This window comes from Physcomitrium patens, chromosome 14 (genome assembly GCF_059467195.1).
Source record: "Physcomitrium patens ecotype Gransden chromosome 14, ASM5946719v1, whole genome shotgun sequence".
NCBI classification, from domain to species: Eukaryota; Viridiplantae; Streptophyta; class Bryopsida; order Funariales; family Funariaceae; genus Physcomitrium; species Physcomitrium patens.
In genome coordinates, this window is record NC_143423.1 from 10,326,885 (window position 1) to 10,348,917 (window position 22,033).

Here is a 22,033-nt window from a genome sequence, read left to right on the forward strand (position 1 = left end):
TTAAAGTTTTGTACTATCATTAGCTTTGTAGTTTACAAGTAAAAAAATAAAGTAAAAGACAAGATATGCAAATCTCTTCTAAACTTTATTCTTAATTTGAAAACCTTTACATTTCTATGTGCACTCCATTTGAATATTTCTTCAACTTCGTAAATATCTGTAATTGTAAATATCTGTAAGTGTACCCCATGTAAACTTGTGTCTAATAAAAATAGATATGTATACACATACACACATATACATATATTTACATCTTTCACCAAATATTAATATGATAACCTCTTGATGAAACCTCGGTGAAGGAAACCTCTTGTTGCTACTCTAATAAAAGTCAGGCATGATGACATGATGATTTGTAGGGCAAACCAACGCAGCAAATGTATTCAGTTTCACTGCGTAGTACCAGATATTGACAAGAAGGGTCATACTGCAGAGTCAACTCCAACCTACTTGAAAGAAGATCTGGGACTCGCTAAATTCTTTTGAGACTCTGACTCAAGTAATCGACCGGATTTTCATTCTAAGTTCCAGCTTGATGATGGATACACTGCCACCTTAGGAAGTAAGCCGATGTAAAGACAACGTCCACGAGTCAGGACAAGGAGAAAAGATCGTCCATTAGATCCCATGCATGTCCTTCCCCCAGGTTTCAACCGCCAACCATCACCCTAGTGAATAAAAAATGGACCATTATGATAGGTAACTGAATAGTTCCATGGTGAACAAATTCTACCTAACCGTGTGTAGTAAATCTTACGTAGTGTCCACGGAGAATGCGTAATCAAAGGCTATAGCATCTGACGTGTGGCTTCCTTATCCGCGACGAATCTACCAACACCAGTTTGTACTGTTCGCAAAAATAATGGCTGCACATATAATGAAAATATCGATTCAATAACACTTACAGCAAAGCCGAGGAAAGACACCTTTACAGAAACAGACAGAGTAGTGTTACTAAAGATAAGGAATGCACACGTCAAAGAGTCCAGAATACACGTGAGCAATGCATACAGGAATGAGAAACGATACAGTACCTGCAGGCTGCTAGAAGTTTCCACAAATGTCATATGATGGATACCAAAGGGACTGAAAGGCTATTGAACTCAAGTTCACCTCGTGAATTTGATGCTGAGCGAGAAACCTGTAACATTGCCAATTTGAAAATTGGACCCTCTCTAGCTAGTTCAAGTCGAAAAAATATTCAATCGGTGACTTAAACGTCACGGATACTGTTAGGGCGATATTTGCCTTCACCAGTAATCGCCGCAAGAGCACACGCCATCCTTGAAGTGATGAAAGCGACTAGCATCCCGTGCAATTATCTCTCGACCAGTGACCTTGGAAATAAATTTGGAGGCAGAATGACAATCACTACACACACGTAAATTCTTGTAGATACGGATTGGGGTACCAGAGGGTAAACTGAGTACCCCATACGCAATGGCCAGCTTCTCACTATGGTAGCTGATGGCTTCTTCCTTCTGCTGCTCACCCACATCGTGCAACACATTTTGAGTAATTGGGATGTAGCCTTCTCTTTTGATAGCGTTCATCAATCTCGCTAGCTCGGCATAAATTTCTCCCACTAGAGGGTGTGATCTATCTTCTACAACAAAAGTGTGTACCTTCCCCGCGACCTCGATCCACGTACAACCCTGCTCCTTCCTAATACCCCTGCTCTCCATCACTTTCCTCACTTTCGCAACATTTTCCCACATACCAGCCGCAGCATACATGTGTGAGAGCTGCACATAGACTGCACCATCATATGGATCAATCATGAGACACCTCTCAGCAGCGCGCTCCGCTACATCTAAATTCCCATGAATCCTGCAAGCAACCAGCAAACTACTCCAGATTGAAGAAGTTGGTTTTACTGGCATACTTTTGATCAGCAGCTCTGCTTCGTCCAACTCTCCTGCACGTCCAAGGAGGTCCACCATGCAGCCATAAAGCTTTACTGTGGGCACAATCCCGCGACCTTCAAGTAAGTAAGTGAAGAATCGGCGGCCCTCGTCGACAAATCCTGCGCGGCTGCACGCAGACAGCACGCCAACGAACGTCACCGAATTTGGCCTGAACCTTTCTTTCAACATTCGATCGAAGAGATATAGCGCTTCTCGTGCGTTCCCATGTAGCGAGTATCCTCCGATCATTGCATTCCACGTAATAACGTCTCGTCTAACCATAGTGTCAAAAATGTAACGAGCGCGTTCAACGCTGCCATGCTTGGCGTTCATGATGATCAAAGCATTTCCTAAAGGGACATGGGATACTAAATCTGCTTTTATCGCTTGAGTGTAAATCTCCATACCCACATCCAATGCTCCTAGATGCCCACAGGCATTCAAGAGATTGATGTACGTAACCCCATCCGGCTCTATATTACTACGTTTCATTAGATGAAAAGTCTCGAAGGCCTCTGTACCGTAACCATTCTCAACGTAAGCCCCGATCATAGCACTCCATGACACAACATCTCGTCTCGGCATGGCATCGAAGACTTGACGTGCGTCCTTGATAGCACCACACTTGGCATACATATGAACGAGAGCGGTGCTCACAAGAAGATCAGTCCCAAACCCGGCAATGTCTACCTGGGAATGAATCTCCCTCGCATGGTTCAAATTTGCAGAAATTGCACATGCGTTCATAATGTGCATGTACGTAATTCTGTCAGGCTGAATGCCTTCTTCTTGCATTGTGGCGAAGAGACCGAAAGCATCCTCAATATTACCATTCTCAGCGTATCCCTCGATCATGACTGTCCACGATACAACATCACGAACTTTCATATTATCGAAAACTCTACGTGCGCCCTCAATACTGCCGCAAGTCGTGTACATGCGGATGAGAGAGGTCGCAACGCGAATATCATCCACAAGTCCTGCGTTCATGCATTGAGCATGGACTGCCTTCCCCCACGCTAAAGCTTCAGGGGTCCAACACCCATCTAAGATGCTCAAGAATGAAATTTTGTTTGGTTTCAAACCTACTTGTTGCATCCTGTAGAACAATTCAAAAGCCTTCTCCCAATCACCGCTCTTGGCATACCCTCCGACCATCACATTGAATGTACTAACATCTCGTATGTGCAATCCGTCAAAAACTTGGCGGGCATCGTCCATACTTCCCCCCTTGACATACATACTCACAAGCGCAGTTCCGATGCGGAAATCCGACACAAAGCCAGCGGTTACGACTTGCGCGTGAACTTCTTTACCCCAATTCAAACCTGCTGGGCTGGAACAAGCATCCAGAACACTTAGAAACGTGATGATGCTAGGCTCCAGACCTTCGTCAACCATTTGACGAAACAGGGCAAAGGCTTCCTTGACATGACCGACCTGAGCGTACCCTGCAATTAATGCGTTCCACGTGACTACTGTCTTATTCTCAACGCTGTCGAAAATCTGCCTCGCCTCTGTCACATTCCCACAAATGGAGTACAATTTGATGAGGGTGTTGAGTTCGTAAATGTTCAGCTGCCGTCCACCTTGAATGATATGATCACGAACCTGCTTGCCTAACGCTGCGTCTCGCAGCTCCGTGCACCGCTGGAAGAGTTTCACATAGGTTCGGGAATCTATATGATTGCCACCTTCACCCAGTCTTTGCAAAACATCATTTGCTCCAACCCGTCGAGTAAAGGTGCTCCGAAACCTTGCACTTGGAACAGGCAGTTGAAGAGACCCAAACCATCTCCTCCTAACAACTGCGATATTAGCTGCGATGCGAGTTGACACCCGCATTATGCCGTGTAGATTTTCTAGACCACCAAAAGCATCTTCAGCGGAGTCAATAAACGATCCCTGACGCCGCTGTTTAGAACATAAAAGCCCAGGAACATTGCACATGCTGACTGATAGACCTCAACCCATTGAACACCGTTGTTAATTTTGATGGGTCTGCGCAATTTGGCCATCGCCAAAAAGTTGATATTCAAGGTGGTGTAGGAATCCTAGATGGGAAATTACCACAAAATTCAACCGCAGAGCTATACCTTGAAAGGAAAAAAAATGTCTTGAAGCTCTCTTGCGCTGCGGAAACCCGATCAAATGCAAGGGTTCTCACGCGTAGCCTTACGCCTCCAGTCCCAGATTTAGGGCTTCGTTAATGAGGTTGAAGGCATTGCACTGGAGACCCATCGTGGCCACTGGTCCGGCAATCAGGCAACCAAAACCCTGTTCAAGAAACAGAGCGCGCAGGGATGTGAATTAACCTAACAGTTTGGATCATAGGAACTCAACCCATAAAGATCGCCATTCTTCGACTACCCATCACGATACTTCTCCATTTCAAAATTTCACAAGTAAAGACGCGCAGCTCTTTCCCATAGACTAACAGAGCGCGGGACATGCTCAATCACCCATAAAACCTCAAACTACAACGCAAAGGAAGAAAGTCAACTGCAAGGACGTCAACAGACTGAAAATTACCTCAAAATTGCGGCAAGCTTCTAACATCGCGCTGCGAGCTCTCCACCAAACGACAAACGCGGCATTCACCATATCTGCACACACTGCGCTGGCGGGATTGATACAAATAAGGGCTTTGTAGGTTCAAAACGAAGCTACAAAATGTACTTCGTCGTTTCAGAGGTAAAGAAAGATTGTTGCTGCTTATGCGCAATCAGCTAAACTAACAAAGATGCACTAACAAACCCCGTATTCGGAATCAAATACCATATCAATTACTGTTTGTTTATTCTATGAATCGTGCACTGCCTCGTCCTGGTGTCTCATCCTCAAGGCGATAGCCATTCTCTCGCACCCAAGTCTCCCATTCCCTTCTTCCGCACAAGATCAAGCAAAATATTTGCTCTTGTGATCCACACGCCGCGGCACTCAACAACTCAACAGGATTTGCTTTCCAAATGCTCTCCTTTTTTTACACTCTAGTCAGTGTTATACCCACATTGATATATTTATTTGCATTTACATTAATTGTGAACATAGAAATTTTTTAATGTTCATCAAATTAAGCATTCTTATATGTTGTCACTTAGTTATACTTATGCAATGTGATTCTTATATTACAGAGTAATTTATATCAAACAAAACATAAATTACCTAATCAAATTTTTAATGACTTGTACAAACAATGGTTTGAAAAATTAAAAGTGATGAAAAAGAAGAAGAAGAAGAAGAAGAAGAAGAAAAAGGTCCTTAAAAGTTCTTTATAAATAAAGTGCCAATTTTTCTTTATCCCTAAGTCTTAAACAAAAGCCAAGGATTAGAAAGCAAAGATAATTTCTTCTTTCAACAGAAGGCCATTTTTAGAGATGAAAGAGAAGATAAAAAACAGTGTGCAAATCTACAGATTAGTATGGATTGGTATTGCTTGATTATTTTATATTCTCCTTTAATGAAGAATAATGTGGATGAGACACTTAATAATATTAATGTAATAATATTATAATTTAATATTATAATAATATTAATTTTTATTGATCTTATTTTAATGATTGATTTTTTGATATAAAAGTTTTCTTATAGGATTTTAATAAATAGAATGTGTGTGGTGCCACAAGCTAAAAAAACCATGTTTGGAGCTATTGCATAGTTTTTATTTTTAATGTTAACAATTAAAGATTGATATTTGTCAATTTTTTCTTTAAATTGATTTGGAAAGAAATTTTTTATTGATGTAGGTAAATTTAATGAATTATACTATGATTTTTGAAAGTAAGTCATTTAGTAAGAAACTATAGTGAGGTTATCCAATTAAGTATAAGATGTTTGTGCTGAAGATTAGCAAGTATTTGCTTAGTTACAACCACATAGAGATTAAACATAGTATATTGCTAATAGTAAAAAGGCAGCAAAGAGTTAAAAGAAGTTATTATAGTGGCAGCTAGGATTTGTAGGTGGTGGCTAGATTAAGAAAGAATCTAGGATTTAGTTGGATGAAGTAGAAATGAATGTAATATCAAAAGGATGGAAATTGCCTTGTTAGTTAGTAACCACTACCTATAAGTAAAGGGTGTTGGAAGTAAGAGTCATCTTACTCCACACTTCTCATTGTGTAGAAACCTTGCTGATGCTAAGTGTTTGTAGCTTTTAGACTTCTTTTCTTCAATAGGTTATGGACCTACACACATTTGCTTGAGTGTTTTGAAGTTCTTTGAAGTAGTTGTTGATGTGTGGAATAGATCAAGTTGTTGTTGCTTATGTTAGGGTTTAGAAGTATCTAACTTCCATATTCAGATGTAGATTTAGATCTTGGTTATTCTTACTTGTGGTTAAGAGCATTTTGATGTTGGTGTTTGATTTTTCACCTTAAAGCAAAGTTATACAATACTTGCATTGTATTTTTGCTGAGATAGATCCTTGGTTGTCTAACTTTATAATTTCATGTCCTAAAGATGTTGATTATAATTAAAAAGCCTCTTATGGTGTATAGAGGTGATTTGTGAGCATAAAAGTGATATTTGAGTGGTAAATCAGATTTGAGACATTTAGATAGGTCATTAGACTTGTGAGATGTCTTAAAAGTGAAGTTGAGAGTGTTTTTGAGAATAAGAATACTAGTTTGTTCACAAAGAAGGATTCTGTGATTCTAAGGTAGTAATACTTTCTTCCTAATTTTAAAAGCATTAGGACTTCTTTGAATCTTTTTTAATAAATCTCTCCCTTCAATATGGCTTCAAGTGAGGGTGAAAGATTGAGAATAATTGAGAAGTTCAAAGGTGAGAATTTCTACTATTGGAAGGTAAAAATGGAGCTTTTGTTGGTGTCTTTGGATCTTTGGGATATTGTAGATGAAATTGAAGAGGCTCCAAACATAGATGCTGATATGAAGAAGAAAAGGAGTTCAAAAGTCATGAAAAGAAGGCTTTTGGATTGTTTGCAACCAATGTAGATGAAGCCAACTTCTCCCATATTATCTCTTAGAAAGGAAGTATGGAAGACTCTTTGCAATATCTATAAGAGGAAGAACTTACCCAACATCATCTATATAAGAAGGAAGTTTTTCACTTGCAATATAGAAGAAGGTGAAGACCTCATGGCTCATCTCAATAAGGTAAAGGCTCTTACAAATAAACAAGTAATTGTTGACAAGCCTTAAGAAGAAAGTGATATTGTCATAACTTTGCTGATGAGCCTTCCAAAATCCTACAACTACCTTATTGTGGCATTGGAGTCTATTAAGCTTAATTGTGACAAGGTCTTCAAAGCCTTTAGAGAGGAAATTTTTTACTATTTCATTTATAAGAAGGTGAATGGAGTCGAAGTAGCCGCATTTGCTGAGTTTACATCAAACTAGGACAAGTTGAATATATGGCATCATTGCCTTAGCCATTTGAATGTGAAGAACATGAGAGAATTTAAGTCTATAGTAAGTAGCTTATATCTTTGCAATACAAGCTAAAATATAAAACAACTTGCATACGAATGATGCATACAAGGCAAACAACAAAAGGCCTCATTTCCAAGTAATGTAGCAATATGTACTACCAAGTTGCTGGAGACTGTCTATTCTGATGTATATAGATCTATGAAGAATACAAATATTGGAGGATCAAGGTATTTTCTCACTTTCATTGATGATTATTCAAGAAAGTTTTGGATCTATATTTTTAAAGCCAAGAGTAAATGCTTTTGGAGGTTTATGGAGTTTATAGCACTTATTGAGAAACAAAGTGAATGCAAGATCAATGTATTGCATACAGACAATGGAGGTGAGTATATGTCTAAGCAATTTGATGTTTATATAAAGAATGAAGGAATTGCTAGACAAACCACAACTCCATACATTCCACAACAAAATGGTGTTTCTGAAAGGATAAATTGAACCATTGTAGAGATAGTAAGGAGCATGCTTCATACTCAAAACCTTGGTTATGAGTTATGGACGGAAGCTGTAGTGAATACAGTATATACAAGAAATAGATATCCAACAAGTGCTCTTACATGAATGACACCACAAGAAGCTTGGAGTATGAGACAGACTTGCATTTTCTATGTAAGGATCTTTGGTTGTATTGCATATGCAAAAACACCAAATTGTATGAGGTCCAAACTTGATGCAAAAGGTACAAAGTGTGTGTTTCTTGATTATTGTGAAGGTACTAAGGCATATAGATTAATGTACTTGGAAACCAAAAAAATCATCAAAAGTCGTGATGTTGAGTTTTTGGAGCACAAGAGTACTTATAAGTACTTTAAAATGTGTCGAAGTGGAAGTAATGATGTATTTGTGGATACATCTTTGAATTGAGCAAAAAAACAAGAACATGAAGATAATGAAGATGATGAAGATGAAAAGCCAAAGAAGATTGAAAAGATGAAAGCTCCTATAATTGCTAGAAACAACAATGAAGGAAATGAAGATATTAAAGATTATAATGATGATGTTGATGATGAGGAGTACCATCCATTGACTGAAAAACAACAAGATTTAAGAGAAAAGAAGGTTGAAAAGGAACATAGGGTGCAACAAGGTGAATCTTCTTCTATAAATGAAAGGAGATATCTTTTGAAAGAAAAAAGGCAACATGGTGAATGGTGGAAGGATCACATCTTTCTTCAAATAAGTAAAGAACATGCAAATGTTGTTCTTCTTGCTGATCCGTTATCTTTGTATGATACATTAAAGTCCTAAGATGCAATCAAGTGGGAGAAGGCTATGAAAGAAGAGTATCAATCTCTTATGGACAATAATACATGGGAATTGATACCTCTTCCAGCAAATCAATCTAGTGTTGATTGTAAGTGGATATTTAGGACTAAAAAAAGATGCAAATGATAGAAGATCCACAATGGGATATGTCTTCTTCATTGGAGTAGGAGCTATTTCATGGAATTGCAAGAGACAACCTACTATTGCAAGATCAACGATAGAGGCAAAGTACATGGCAGCAAATCATTGTGCAATAGAGACGTGTTGGATAAGGCAATTTTTAAAAGACATTAGACTAGTGCAATTAGTAACAACTCTAATTATGTGTGACAATCAAGGATGTCTTGTATTTGCCAAGAACACAAAATAACATTCAAAAACCAAACACATTGATATTCAATATCATTTTATATGAAAGAAGATTGAAAATGGAATAATAGGTATAAAGTATTGTGGTACAAGTAAAATGCTTGCTGATATGCTTACAAAGGCATTATTGAAGGATAGACATTACAAGTTGATACAAAAATTAAGATTGAAAGTCTTTTGAAAATTAACAAAGTAATAGTGTTGAAGATCAATAAGTACTTGCTTAGTTACAACCACATAGAAATTAAGCATAGTATGTTGCTAATATTCTAAAGGCAGCAAAGAGTTAAACGAAGTTACTATGGTGGTAGTTGGGATTTGTATGTGGCAACTAAATTAAGAAAGAACTTAGAATTTAGTTGGATGAAGTAGAAATAAATGAAGTATCAAAAGGATGGAAGTTGCCTCATTGGTTAGCAACCACCATCTATAAGTAAAGGGTGTTGGAAGTAAGAGTCATCTTATTCCACACTTCTCTTTGTGTGCAAACCTTCTGATGCTAAGTGTTTGTAGGTTTTAGACTTCTTTTCTTCAATATTTTGGTCTAAGTCTTAGATTACAATAATATCTTTGTATGAAAGAAGTATATAGTAATGATCATTCTAGAATTGTGTTGTTGGAAAGATGATTATTAAATTTGTTGAGATTCATTAGTATATATCATCTTAATAGTAGAAATGAGGCTAGTGATTTATCTAAAATTGAATAGGATAAGTTTTTAGGTATCAATTTTATTAATATTACATATTAAATGGTTAATGTTTGAATATCTTTTAATGCTAAAGAAGAATATTTTTTCTAACATTAATGATTTGTGGATTTTTTTCAAATTTATTAAAAATAATATTGTCTATATTTTGATTTCTTATCTATTTATTAGCATTTGAAAAGTTTTTTGCTAATTCTTTTACAAAATTTTCATCAACATGTTTCATTAAGTAGCATTAACAATTTCTCATGGAGACTTTCTAAAATAATTGTTGCATTTCTATCTATCTATCTCTATCAAATAAATAAGGTGTATAGTATGTATGTTTGTATAGAAAGAATGGTAGTAGATTTTGTTTGTTGCAACTTTTTTTGGTAGGTATATTTGCCACTTTGTTATAATCTATGTTTGCATGGACTCTTATTTTATATATAAATTAAAATTATATTCTTTATTATAGCATAATAATTATTTTAGAACTTTATATATAAATTAAAATTATATTCTTTATTATAGCATACTAATTATTTTAGAGAGTAGTATTTTGTATAGATGATAGTTGTATGATGTTGGATGTTTAATTTGAGTATTGATATTATATATGGAGTTTTATTTATTTTTTATTTTTTATTTTTTATAAATATGTGTATTAATTCATCTTAATAATCTCTTATATTAAATTGGATAAAGTATAGAGTGACATTATTTTTACCTCTAAGATATTTTATAGTCTCAAGAGGTATTTTAAAATTTGTATGTCTTATATTAAATTGTAGATTTTGTATGAAGCAATTTCTTCTTTCTAAACGTTTTCACTAAATATTTTTGAGAGATAGAATTATTCATTGATGTAGTAACTATACTTTAGAAGAAATTTTAAAGAAGAATTTTTTTTTATAGTTTGATAAGAGAGAAGGTGGAGTATTAATATTATTTGGATAGATAAGATATATAAGATTATTTTAGTTCTTTTATGTTTTTAACTTTAATATGCAGTGGTATGGATAGTACATTTCATATGAAATATATTGATATATCACATGAGATTGATATAGCCGCAAATCTTAATAATATATTGAAGTTGTGTATTGTGTTATTTTTGTGGTCTACACATAGTATTTATATTGCTTGAAGGTCTATTTTGGATTTATTTATTTTAAGTAGTATTGAAGGTTTATAGTAATTTAATATATTAGATAAGTAGCATGATATAATATATGTATCTTTGAATTTTGTGGTGTCTGTAGTAGTATTATAATACCAATTTGTATCTTGATTAATTATAATAATTATAGTTGATGGACCTTCTTTTGATACATATCTTATCAAGTGTATTGCTTATTTAAGGTATATAGGGATAGAGTGGGCATAACCAATACCACTTCATTTATTTAGAAATATATCTCTAAGTGATTCTAATATTACATTTCTTACAAAAGGTGAATGATAGTGTTTTTAGCATAGTTGAATAAGTAATAAGAGATAAGAAATAAGAATGGATTATTTTTAATATATTTATAATTGAATCAAGTAATAGTAGTATTAAAAAGTGATGTTCAAATTTAAGTAAGTCCGTTTTTTAAAATCTATATTCATAACTTTGATATAATTATAAAATTTTTATTTTAAAGTTTTGAAGTAGCTATTTAAAATCTTATAGATTGAATTTGCTTCATGGTATTGATTCAATGGCCATTTTATTATGCAAATTAAAATATTAATGATGTGTTGTCAAATTTTTTTATATGCATGGATTATATATTCTTGTATTATGTTAATTTCATTATTTATATTTATAGTTTTCATAAAATTACATTCATAGGTGAATATATAGACAAGTCATATTTATATGGATGGAATTATATATTATATTTTCTTAATTTTTAGAGATTTAAATTTTTTTTCTTATTATTTTAGTATAGTGGTTATATTTTCTTTGTATATAATAATTGTAAGTATTGTTATACTAAGTTGTAAAATATCTTAATATTGGATTTTAAAGATAATACTTTGGATTTTCTTTGTTGTATAATAGTTTTTTTATTTAGGTGTAGATATTTGTCTGAGCATAAATAATAGATCATTAGATGATTTAGTTTTAATTTATTTTATTATTATCTTTTCTTAATTATAGAATTTCTTTAATCTTGTCATAATAAAAATGATATAAGTAAGTTAGAAGTAATTTGCAAATAACTCAAAAATAATTTAGAACTAATTTGATTTCAATCCAAATTGCCATACTTTTAATATTCATAAGTGTAACGATTTTTCATGAATCAAGGCATATATGTAGTTAATTTTTTTTTATAAAAAAATATATTTTAAAGACTACAATAAAATTAGTTTGTCCATTTTTATTTTTATTTATTGAATCTGTAATTTTGATTTTTATTCTATTTTTTTTTTTGCTTGTTATCAATTAATAGATTGAAAAGTGTAAAATATTTGAATCAAAATCAACAATTAAACTAAAAATTATTAAAAATTAAAATTTTCTTTAGAATCTACTCAAGGTTTGATTAAGGTTTGATAGGGTTTTCTTAAGGTTTGGTTAGGTTTTGATAGAAGGTTTATTTAAGATTTCTTTATAATAGACTAAGATTTATTTATAATTTCTTGAAGATTTTTAAATGATTTCTTCAAAATTTCTTTAAGGTTTCTTTATAATTCCTTGATGATTTCTTTAGGATTAATTAAAATTTCTTTAGGATTTAACTAAGATTATTTAAAATTGTTTAAGATTTATTTGGAGTTCATTAGAGTGTAACAAGATTTTTATAGATTTTTTTTAAGGTTGATAAAGAATACTTAGCATATTAGAAGCTTAATTAGGTCATTTAAAATTGCTAAGAAAGTGTTTCTAAACACCTTATGCATTGTCTTTAGGTTGTAAATCCAACTTCAACATAAGATTAAACCCTTCCACAATCAAATGCCTAATGTGTTCCTAGGTTGATTTTCACATATGATGACACTAATTGCAACTTTTGCCAACCTTTGACTATTATGTCATTTTGAAAATAACAAAATACTAATTTCCTACCAATATCATGGAAAATAGGTCACAATGTGATACAACCTCTTGTCTTTTTTTTATTTTTTATTTATATTTTATTCACTTCTTTCCATTCACTTATTTTCCCAATGAACTTGAGTTTGTATATAAATGAACCAATCATCGTCACCCATTTCTTTACCCAAACTTCAGATTCCTGATAAAGTAAAAAGAAAAAAGAAGAGGAAAAAGTAAAAAGTGAAAGCCAAGTGGTTGTGGTGTGGTGAGCCAACAAAGTCGAAGCCTGAAGCGCCTCGCTTCGAGGAGGCAGAGTGTGTGCAGATGTCGCAGCAATCAGAAAATCTTGTGGATGCCTGGCTGAGTTTCTCGATTGAGTCGACGCTGATGAGGAATCCGTCGGCTGTCGGTGTAATGATTTCTCAGGTGCTCGAGAATTTCCATCGTCGGAGCGATAGACGGCGTTGCATTGTCGTTGCATCAGGCTATCGATGTCAGAGCAGACCGTGTTTCCTGCAGCGATCTGATGTCCCTTGGGTGTGAATCGCCTCAATCTGCGTGGTTTTGTCGAGGGGATTTCAGGAAGTGGGAAGCAATGGCACTTGGGGAATGAATTTCAGTCCCGATCGGAAATGCAGAAAGCAACGATGTGGAATGGCAAGCCCCGGAACTCGTCAGGTGCAGGGTTTTGCAGGCCGTTGGAGTTTGTGGTCGCGACTGTGCTTGTAATTATCACGTATTCTTGTACGTTTCTTGCCCTAATTCTTCCGAAATTAATTGATGATCGTTCTGTTTTGATTGTGCTCACGTGATATCCACTTCATGATTTCTGCAATTGTTCTATGTTGTTGATAAATATGTTCTTTCAAGCCAGGTACAAGATTCGCTCTCGAGGTGCCAAAGCAGGCGTGCCGTTGCGACTTGAGCTCCCGAGACGTATTGTCTAAAGAAAGTAGTGGCTGCGGCGAAGACCACAGGGAGGTCAATTTTTTTTGGGGGGGGTTTAGATGGCCAGAGCGTGGTTATGGCTCACGACTCAATTTGCAGATTTACATCTACGATGTCGATGAGATTGACGGATTGCGTGAACTTCTCAGTGGCAGAGATCATTCAATTGCATCCTCAGCTTGTGTGAGGGGCCAATGGGGGACTCAGGTACCTGCCTCTGGGTGTTCACTCTTGGTTTTGTCGTGGGTTACCATTTATGGAACATTACCCCAATAATCGGGAGAAGAAGAAGCTGTATGTGAAGTGATATTCTAGCTGTGGTGACAGTGCGTGAACGCTCTTTGCCCACATACATTTGCAATATCGATGACTGTTTCTTCTTTGCTATTAGGTGAAGATCCACAAATTGCTGATGAAATCAAGGTACCGGACATTGGACAAAAGCCGGGCTAATTTTTTCTTCGTTCCTGTATACGTGAAATGTGTACGAATATTTGGGGGTTTGAACGAGAAAGAAGTCAATGAGCACTTTCTTAAGGTAAGTGATGAACTGGTGATATATATATTTTTTGTTGTAAGCTATGATTCGCAGAACAAACATACTTTTTTTTCTCTATTGGCTTGTATTTAAAGTACATTCATTGAAAGTAACCTGTCTAGTCACAATGTTTCTTGCTTTTCTGCAGATTCTTAGGCAAATGCCTTACTTCCATCGCTCAGGTGGCCGGGACCATATATTTGTGTTTCCAAGGTTTTTGCGCTTCCCCATCATACAAGTATAAGCTGTTGATTTCCGCTATTCGGAAACTTCATTCATTGAAGGAATTTTAGGCTTCATAGTTCAACCAGGAAAGAAGACGGCTTAGATTAGTTGTGGTATGCTTATGCAGCGGAGCAGGAGCGCATTTAGTGAAAGGCTGGCCTAATTTTCTCAATAGATCCATATTTCTCACTCCAGAGGTAGCCTTTTCTCATTTCTAATCCCTATCGTGATGAAATCGCATCATACGCCTATTTCATGTAAATTTTCTGTAGCCCTAATCTCAGAACGTGTCAGTGCGATCCACTGGTGTGCAGGGTGATAGGACAGACAAGAAGGCCTTCAGCTCATTCAACACATGGAAGGATATTATCATACCTGGAAATGTTGACATCATAAACCATCCTTCAAATTCAGCCACGTCTCCTTTACCATTGTCGAAGCGGAAGTATGTGGCCAATTACTTGGGACGAGCGCAGGGCAAGAAGGGCCGGCTCCAGCTCATTGAGCTCGCCAAGCAGTTTCCTGCTGAGGTTTCCTTATTTTCCTTCCCTTCCACTGAAATCTTTGAAAATCTCAAATTAAGGATGACCAGAAGCTTCAGAGGAAGGGGTTTAGCCTAACCCGTAAACCTAAACGTTGGGATTTTGTACAGTTGGATGCACCTGAGCTGGCGTTTCAAGGTTCAGCAAAACTGGGACGGATTGAGTACTACAATCGCCTTCGAAATGCCAAGTTCTGCCTAGCTCCGCGCGGTGAATCCTCGTGGACTCTCCGCTTTTACGAAGCCTTTTTCGTGGTAAATCTACTATTCCTGGTAGCTATTAATCGATGAATGGCGATTCTAAGCTGGTGGTTTGAATTGTTGCGTTTCATGTAATTCTTCGTGATTATCAAACCAATCTTTCAAAATAAAGTTGAAGTGCTCTTTTGTTGCAGGAATGTGTTCCGGTGATATTGTCGGATGAGATTGAGCTGCCATATCAGAATGTGCTCGACTATAGTGGTTTTTCCATAAAGTGGCCTAGCAGCCGCACAAATGAGGAGCTTCTTAGATATCTCCGTTCCATTCCTGGTATATTCTTGGACCCACACCCCTTCCAACTTGCGAAGCGGAAGATTTAGGCCGACTTCAACTAAGTATTCTATTCTTGAGCCATTTGTGGTCGGACTTCATATACTGTAATAAAGGTTGGGTTAAATACATAAGAATTGATATCAAAGATGAGGCTCTGTACTTACATATAAATCTTTACTTTTGGTGTTGTTTGCAGAGTTTGAGATTGAGCGTATGCTGGTGCTTGGCCGCAATATTCGATGTTTATTCACTTATGCCCCTGATAGTGAAGGATGCACTGCAATGACCGGCATCCTCTGGGAACTCCAAAGGAAAGTTCGAGCATTTCATCAATATCATCACACTTTCTGGCTGCATAATGCTTCTATTGTAAACCGAGACCTTGCGAAGTTTCACGAGTGGTCGCCACCGTTTCCTGTGCCATATTCGAACGAATTGAAGATGACTTTAAACAACTAGCAGGTAATAGTAATGTGCTAAAACATGGTAATGTCGGACACATAAATGCTGAGGTGTTGGTGGTTGATATAGCAATACTTTACCTTTAATGTACTTGATTTATACAGAGGATCTAGTCCAACTAGAATCAGGAACTGATCGAAAGAAAATTGATCGTCCATTGATTTTAGTCGAGCTTGCAGAATAGGCACAGAAACATCCACAAGTTGTCACAACTTTCTCAATTGGCGAACATGTTATGTAGCTTTTGATAAAAGTACAACATTAAATATAATACATATCCCTCTTCTACGCAGGTTTTACAGTTCAACATGTATTTATTTATTTATTTATATATAATTAAATTTTGAACTTGTTCAAATATTGCACAATATGCTCTGCCGTGCAAAATGCTACAGACTGAATTGTCACCATTGGGTTAACACCTGGTGCCGTTGGCAGCACACTGCCATCTCCAACAAAGAGGCCCTCTACTTCCCAGATCTCCCCTCTTGGATCAGCTGCTGAGGTAGAGGGGCTTGTGCCCATTCGGCAACTTCCTAGCTGGTGAGCTGAAATTATCTGGGCTGTGGTTTCGCTTGCACCTCGGCGCTCCACCCTGTTCAAATAGGCTTCGATATCCGAAGGAGATGCCCCTGCCAGGCAACACAAGTCACAGTTCCACGTCTTAACAGGAGTCGGGGGCATGACATACAATGACACGACCTGTCTAAATGTAAGACTTTTCTAAAATTAGATTTCAGCTAGGAATGTTGATGCAAACTTACCCTTCGCATTAAATCGCTCTGCACCCAATTGTTGTGAGCCAACTTCAACAGCCCCAGCTGCTACAAGCACCCTCAAACTTTGAACCATGCCAGCCACAGTGGTCTCCTGATCATATTTTGACATTTTGTAACTGATTTTTGGGTTTCTTCCTTTGTCTATTTCCACAGTTCCAAACCCTTTGTCACGGACGACGACTGTTATGTGTGAAGTGCGGCCGTGACGCAGCAAACGCTCCTTGTTATCAGCACCTGTGTTCAATCACTTCCAAGGTCATGATTTATAACGCAATTACATTCTCAGAGGTAGAGAAAAGAACCTCACTCATCTCAAGTATCGACTTCAACCCGGAATACTAAGGATTTTATTACCGGAGCCCCATGCGTGGAATGCTGAAAACGCTCCAGGATGAAACACTCCAGTTTCGAGAAGACCTCCATACTCGGTGGGTTTCCTAAAATTCACAGGCGCGTATTCCGTCATGATACCTCCTTCGTATGGCCTTCCCTCAGGTCCAGTTCCTTCAGGGAAGTAGCCATAGCATGTACTAGCGGGATGCAACCGAAGATACTTTCCGATGTTTGGATTTTTTAATCCACTTTTGAGAAGCAGAACAGGAGTCATGAGTGCCCCGCATGACACGACCGTTGCATTTGCCTTGATATATACCCGATTAGGCCCACCTACAATAGTGGCTGCTACTCCCTGAGCTTTGCTTCCCTTAACACCACCTGGGTTGGCACCATGGAAAACATAGTCTGCTGTACAATTTGACAGAATCAAAGCATTGCCGGTGTTGACAGCATCGACCAGCCATGTCTGAGCTGTGGACTGCTTCTTTCCAGTAGGACAACCATAGGTGCACCAGCCACAGTAGTGATCGGAGGCACAGTTTCTCGACAATGTTCCATGATGATACCCTAGTTTCTTGCAGCCTTCTCGCAAAATTATATTTTGTATGCTGTGTTTATCAACATTTGGTTGTACCGAGATGCGGTCGCACACTGCTTGTGTGGCCTTGTCGTATCTCTCACTGTTGAACATATCCAAACCATGTTCATTAGCCCACTCGTCGCGCACATTCTGAGGAGTTTTCAAAGACACAGACCAGTTAATTGTCGTGCCTCCGCCCACCGACTTTCCGGCTATGAGGGCCACTCCTCCGTCATCGGTGGCCATAGCTCCCATTTTCTCGAACATATTTAGTAGAGTAGGCCCTTCTAACGTTGACATATCTTGAGCAGCGAAGTATTGGCCTTTCTCTAGGACCACAACCTTGAAGCCTTGTTTTGCAAGAGCAGCTGCCATTACCCCGCCTCCAGATCCAGAACCCACAACAACCGCATCACACTGCAGATAAACATCATTGTCGTTCTTCGAGAAGCCCAATTTCTCCGATTGCGATCTGAAGCTCTCAACTTCTTCTACAACAAAGCCCTTACTGGCAAGGATCGACTTCAGCCCTGCCCCTGCTTCCTTGGCGTCAACGTGAGCATCTCCGAGTGGCCTGGGCTGCTTGTAATCAGCCTCGGTCCGATTTCTAACCTCTGGAGCCACACCAGGGTACCCAATTGCCTTCCAGGACACATTATATCCGTATTCATTAACCTAATCACGCAAATGTGTAGAGTATTAGGATTAATTAACAGTAAAAGTTATGTTTTGTTAATAAAAAAAAATGGCTGTGACGTGAAACTTTGCTCAAATGTGGCAACGTTGAAAGAAGGCAATCTCCAAGTCCAAAATCGCCTGAAGCAAACCTTAGAGTAAAAGGCCCATCCACCCACACTCTTGAAGGCCTTGAACAATAGTCGGAACTGAGGGAGAGGGCTGGTCGACCATCCCCGCAACACCTTTTCTTGGTCTCTGAGCGGCAGACGTGAAAACTTTCTGAATACGGGATACTTGAAAGTGAGGATGTTCACCCTCCCCACGACGGCAAGCAAAGCAGTACCCCACCCTGTACTGAGAAGGCTTAGAACCTGTAGCATAGTCTTCAATACCACGGGTCTTACCAAAACCTCCAGAGAAGCAGCTACCTGCATCAATCACACAAGGTACGTCAATCCCTCAATCTTTATTGCGCACTACACAATTTCGAGGCAGTCTTTATGATCGATTCAAGTCAGTTTATCCGTATTTGTGATGTTCGCAGTTTCTAAATTGCCAACATAACAATGTGTAAGAACCAGGATCCTCGAAACGTGCTGCTGTTACAGATTTAGATGATGGATGCTTGTCTAAAGCTTAATCAAAATGCCGAGGGAAACTTCCATTATGATAAATGCGGGCACAGCTCTGCTGGTATACAACCTGTTCAGACTACGAATTAACAATCTGATGCAATGTGCAACTTACTACTGTATTGGTAATTTGCGACAATCAAACGGTGTCAGACATCACTGTTGCTACTGTACCCAGTTAAATCCTGAATCGACGGGTTCAGTCCAAATAAAATTTAGACCGAGACTTTGAATCGAGTCCCATCCGACTTCACGAGGTCCAAGAGTTTCAAAATTATAGAGGCTGCGTATTTGATTTGATCACCCTGCATTAACACGCGCTCCTCAACAACCTACCTAGAAATCATAGACTACAACCTGCCAAAAAAACCCATGACTAGGCTATGCCACATGGTAGACAAGCTGTACATATGCAACGTCACGCATATTGAGGGTGTACTGCAGAGCCAAACACCGAGAAGAACCAGTTATAAGAGCGAAATCCCGACGACTTACTCCACTTCCCTGAAACCGAAACCATTTACGCACTTCAAAAGTACTTGTATGGCATGGAATCTGTATCATGGATTTCTAATATGCGGCGACAAGCACAAGAGGAGCTGGTTATGACCATGCTTCGGGAAATCCAGGTTTTAGCAAAACCTAGAAAGGGGCGTTGGGGAATTGTGACTTCAATCAACACGTTCCACAGGAAATTTTACACGCAGGACCAGATGCAGAACTTCCGCAATTGAGTGCACAAATCAAATTAGCTAAAACTATGGAGGAGGGAACACGCAATACATGCAGTTAAGAAAACGTACAACTTCAGCTACTCCCTCATCTGAAGCGTTCGCTTCGTAAAACCTCGCGACATCCTCCGCCGTCACTCCTCGCATAAGCTCGAATGCTTCACCGTCTTTGAAAGGCGGAGGCAGAGAGGGTACAATGGTATCGCAAACCGCTTTCAGAGCTTCGAATTGAGCTGGAGTGAAGTTGTGTTTGCAAGGAGGCGCCCATCTTAAAAGCGAGGGGTGAGCGTGAAGTACTAGCTTGGCTATCTTTTTCTCATCAATCCCGGCGCCATTACCAATTCCCATCTCTTGCGGACTCCGCACTCCAGGCGCACCAAAAAGTTGCTCACTTCTGCGCAGTACGTCTGATATCTACGCAACCTGAGAATGCTGAAGCATGAAGGAATCTGCTCACTAAAATAAGGAGTCGCTATTCAGTGTCGCTAAACAATCCCTTCCTCATTCAGACATGTGGGTGGCCGATTTATTTGCTAAAAATAGGAAGAATCACAATCACGAGGAAGACCAGTTTTCACGGCACATGATAGAATACAAATAACGGTGTGTAAACTTTTAGAACGTTTAACATATCTAGGCGACTTTAAATCTTAAATCTAGACGCCAAGCGAACTTAGCTTTATATCAATCCACGAAAATATAGAGCTGAGTCAAGATAGAGGTTTACTGCAGGAAAAAGACAAAAACCTCGCCGGAAATGGTATACATAGCATATCCAATCTAGCTGGAAGGTGCTAGGTTAGAGATCTAGGATAACAATGCTGATCGGAGCTTGTGAGGTTTTCACACACAACTGAATGGGTTGCACTAGTCGACCGAGAGGAATCGCCTCGGATAGCGTGAGCACTGTTGTCAGCATGCTCGGAATTTTCGGAACTAGTTGCAGGTGCAACGAACTGGACCAAATTACAAACTGCACGGCAACACTTGTCACGGAAGCTTACGGAATCGCACACTCCGGTGCAGTTCCACACCGACGCGGGAACCAAATCGACAACCCACAGGCAATGTCAGAATGTAGTAGCGAAGTCGCGACTTGCGCCTATCCCAGCACAAAACACACACCAATACCTGAATCCCTTCAATCGATTGAACCTTGTCAATCGCGGAACCTGAGAAACCGCGACGCATGCTTGGACTGTAAACACTTCCGAAGCGACTTACCTCTGACTCATGACCACTGGCCACATGCGACAAGGCGCGGACTCCGCTTCCCAAACCCAGACCTTCTCTCTTTGTCCAATATGTTTTTATTTTTTATTTTGTCGTTTATTTTGATCTTTCGGTCGCAAGTTGTATGAATGACGAGCGGTGAGTCGCAACCATTCAGTACACAAGTTGTGCAACCAACAAACCTACTGGAATTAATGCCCTACTGCACAGAGGGGTGCATTATTCCACAGGGATGACCGTCGTGGCTGTCACGCAGCCGCATTGTGACATGGGCTTGCCTCTGTAGCCACGTTTAGCTTCTTCTGCTCATCCCGACTCACAATCCACGATGAAAACTCGTGTTACTTCGCGCTGGCACGACCTATCGCCACTCCAACTTCACCTTCCCCTTCCCCTTTCCTCACTCTCTCACCTTCCCTCACCCCCTCTTACGCTCTCTCTCTCTGCTACTCCTTTGGTTTTCTTCCCTTTCTGTGTCAACTCTGTGACTCACTCTCACACTTTCCCCACAAGATCTTCCTTTTTCCTTGGATGGTGATAGTGCTGGGCATGATTCCACCATGTATGATTCCACCATGCAAAATCATAGTATGCATGCATTTTATAAAAGCAGGTGTTTCTGTTGCAGTTTCGTGTTTCTGATGGGTGGTGTTTGGAGAATTTGACTTTATTGGTCTGTTGCTGAATGGTTGGGATTGGGGTTGATGATCTTGTGGTAATGAATGGTTGATTTGGATTAGAGAGTTGGTTTTGCATGAATTGATTGTTGGACTGGAATGGAGTGGAATTGGAGTGCAGTCCATGTGGGGGCAATATCCTGCTTTCTGTTGATGGGGGAGGTGTCATGCATCATGTTTTTTACTTTACTCCACTCATGTAATGCTTGTGGGTTTTCTATTTTTGCTTTCAGTGTGATCTAGGTTTGATACCCTTTTATTTTTTTTATTTTTTATTGTCTTTTTGCTGTTGTATTTTGTATGTCAAAATTTACTTTGAAAAAAAAGAAAAAGAAAAAAAGAATCAAATCTTTGAATTTTTCCTTCTTCTTCTTGTTTTGTTGTTTTTTTCTCTCTCATCATATCTTTTTTTCTTTTTTT

The 22,033-nt window shown here is 38.4% G+C and overlaps 3 protein-coding genes across 11 annotated transcripts; 1 reads left to right on the top strand and 2 right to left on the bottom strand.

Moving 5' to 3' along the window:
• Window positions 1–282: 282 nt before the first annotated feature.
• Window positions 283–4,865, bottom strand: LOC112291744 (pentatricopeptide repeat-containing protein At3g12770). 7 transcript variants are annotated; one of them, XM_090255856.1, is made up of 5 exons: window positions 4,686–4,861; window positions 4,440–4,522; window positions 4,004–4,184; window positions 1,035–3,787; window positions 283–866 (listed from the first exon to the last, which is right to left on the bottom strand). In XM_090255856.1, the coding sequence occupies exon 4, from the start codon at window positions 3,750–3,752 to the stop codon at window positions 1,251–1,253; it is 2,502 nt and encodes an 833-aa protein (XP_090111982.1). In that variant the 5' UTR covers window positions 3,753–3,787; window positions 4,004–4,184; window positions 4,440–4,522; window positions 4,686–4,861; the 3' UTR covers window positions 283–866; window positions 1,035–1,250. The 7 variants fall into 7 exon arrangements, with proteins under 7 accessions (XP_090111982.1, XP_024395352.1, XP_024395357.1 ...); XM_024539584.3 differs by having other exon boundaries at window positions 1,035–4,184; window positions 4,686–4,865; XM_024539589.3 differs by having other exon boundaries at window positions 1,035–3,243; window positions 3,358–4,184; window positions 4,440–4,862.
• An 8,167-nt stretch (window positions 4,866–13,032) lies between these two features.
• On the top strand, window positions 13,033–16,328 carry LOC112291334 (putative glucuronosyltransferase Os03g0107900). The gene is made up of 9 exons (XM_024538570.3): window positions 13,033–13,463; window positions 13,594–13,874; window positions 14,059–14,205; window positions 14,354–14,418; window positions 14,558–14,627; window positions 14,745–14,960; window positions 15,083–15,226; window positions 15,367–15,502; window positions 15,702–16,328. Exons 1-9 carry the CDS (start codon window positions 13,352–13,354, stop codon window positions 15,962–15,964), a joined length of 1,434 nt encoding a protein of 477 aa, XP_024394338.1. The 5' UTR covers window positions 13,033–13,351; the 3' UTR covers window positions 15,965–16,328.
• LOC112291332 (long-chain-alcohol oxidase FAO4A) lies at window positions 16,262–21,304 on the bottom strand. 3 transcript variants are annotated; one of them, XM_024538569.3, is made up of 6 exons: window positions 20,928–21,304; window positions 19,776–20,110; window positions 18,490–18,768; window positions 17,101–18,337; window positions 16,732–16,980; window positions 16,262–16,599 (listed from the first exon to the last, which is right to left on the bottom strand). In XM_024538569.3, the coding sequence occupies exons 2-6, from the start codon at window positions 20,049–20,051 to the stop codon at window positions 16,304–16,306; spliced, it is 2,337 nt and encodes a 778-aa protein (XP_024394337.1). In that variant the 5' UTR covers window positions 20,052–20,110; window positions 20,928–21,304; the 3' UTR covers window positions 16,262–16,303. The 3 variants fall into 3 exon arrangements, with proteins under 3 accessions (XP_024394337.1, XP_090111984.1, XP_090111983.1); XM_090255858.1 differs by lacking the exon at window positions 20,928–21,304 and adding an exon at window positions 20,835–20,887; XM_090255857.1 differs by lacking the exon at window positions 20,928–21,304 and having other exon boundaries at window positions 19,776–20,826.
• Between the last annotated feature and the right edge of the window lie 729 nt (window positions 21,305–22,033).

What these genes read in the sequence shown, in the direction of transcription:
- LOC112291744 (XM_024539584.3), bottom strand. Translation starts at nt 3,857, where the DNA reads ATGTGCAATGTTCCTGGGCTTTTATGTTCTAAACAGCGGCGTCAGGGA.
- LOC112291334 (XM_024538570.3), top strand. Translation starts at nt 13,352, where the DNA reads ATGCAGAAAGCAACGATGTGGAATGGCAAGCCCCGGAACTCGTCAGGT. An exon ending in CATATATTTGTGTTTCCAAG is followed by an intron (nt 14,419 to 14,557) that starts GTTTTTGCGCTT and finishes ATGCTTATGCAG; the next exon opens with CGGAGCAGGAGCGCATTTAG. An exon ending in CCATATTTCTCACTCCAGAG is followed by an intron (nt 14,628 to 14,744) that starts GTAGCCTTTTCT and finishes ACTGGTGTGCAG; the next exon opens with GGTGATAGGACAGACAAGAA.
- LOC112291332 (XM_024538569.3), bottom strand. Translation starts at nt 20,051, where the DNA reads ATGGGAATTGGTAATGGCGCCGGGATTGATGAGAAAAAGATAGCCAAG. An exon ending in GATGGGCCTTTTACTCTAAG is followed by an intron (nt 18,338 to 18,489) that starts GTTTGCTTCAGG and finishes TTGCGTGATTAG; the next exon opens with GTTAATGAATACGGATATAA. An exon ending in ATTCCACGCATGGGGCTCCG is followed by an intron (nt 16,981 to 17,100) that starts GTAATAAAATCC and finishes GATTGAACACAG; the next exon opens with GTGCTGATAACAAGGAGCGT.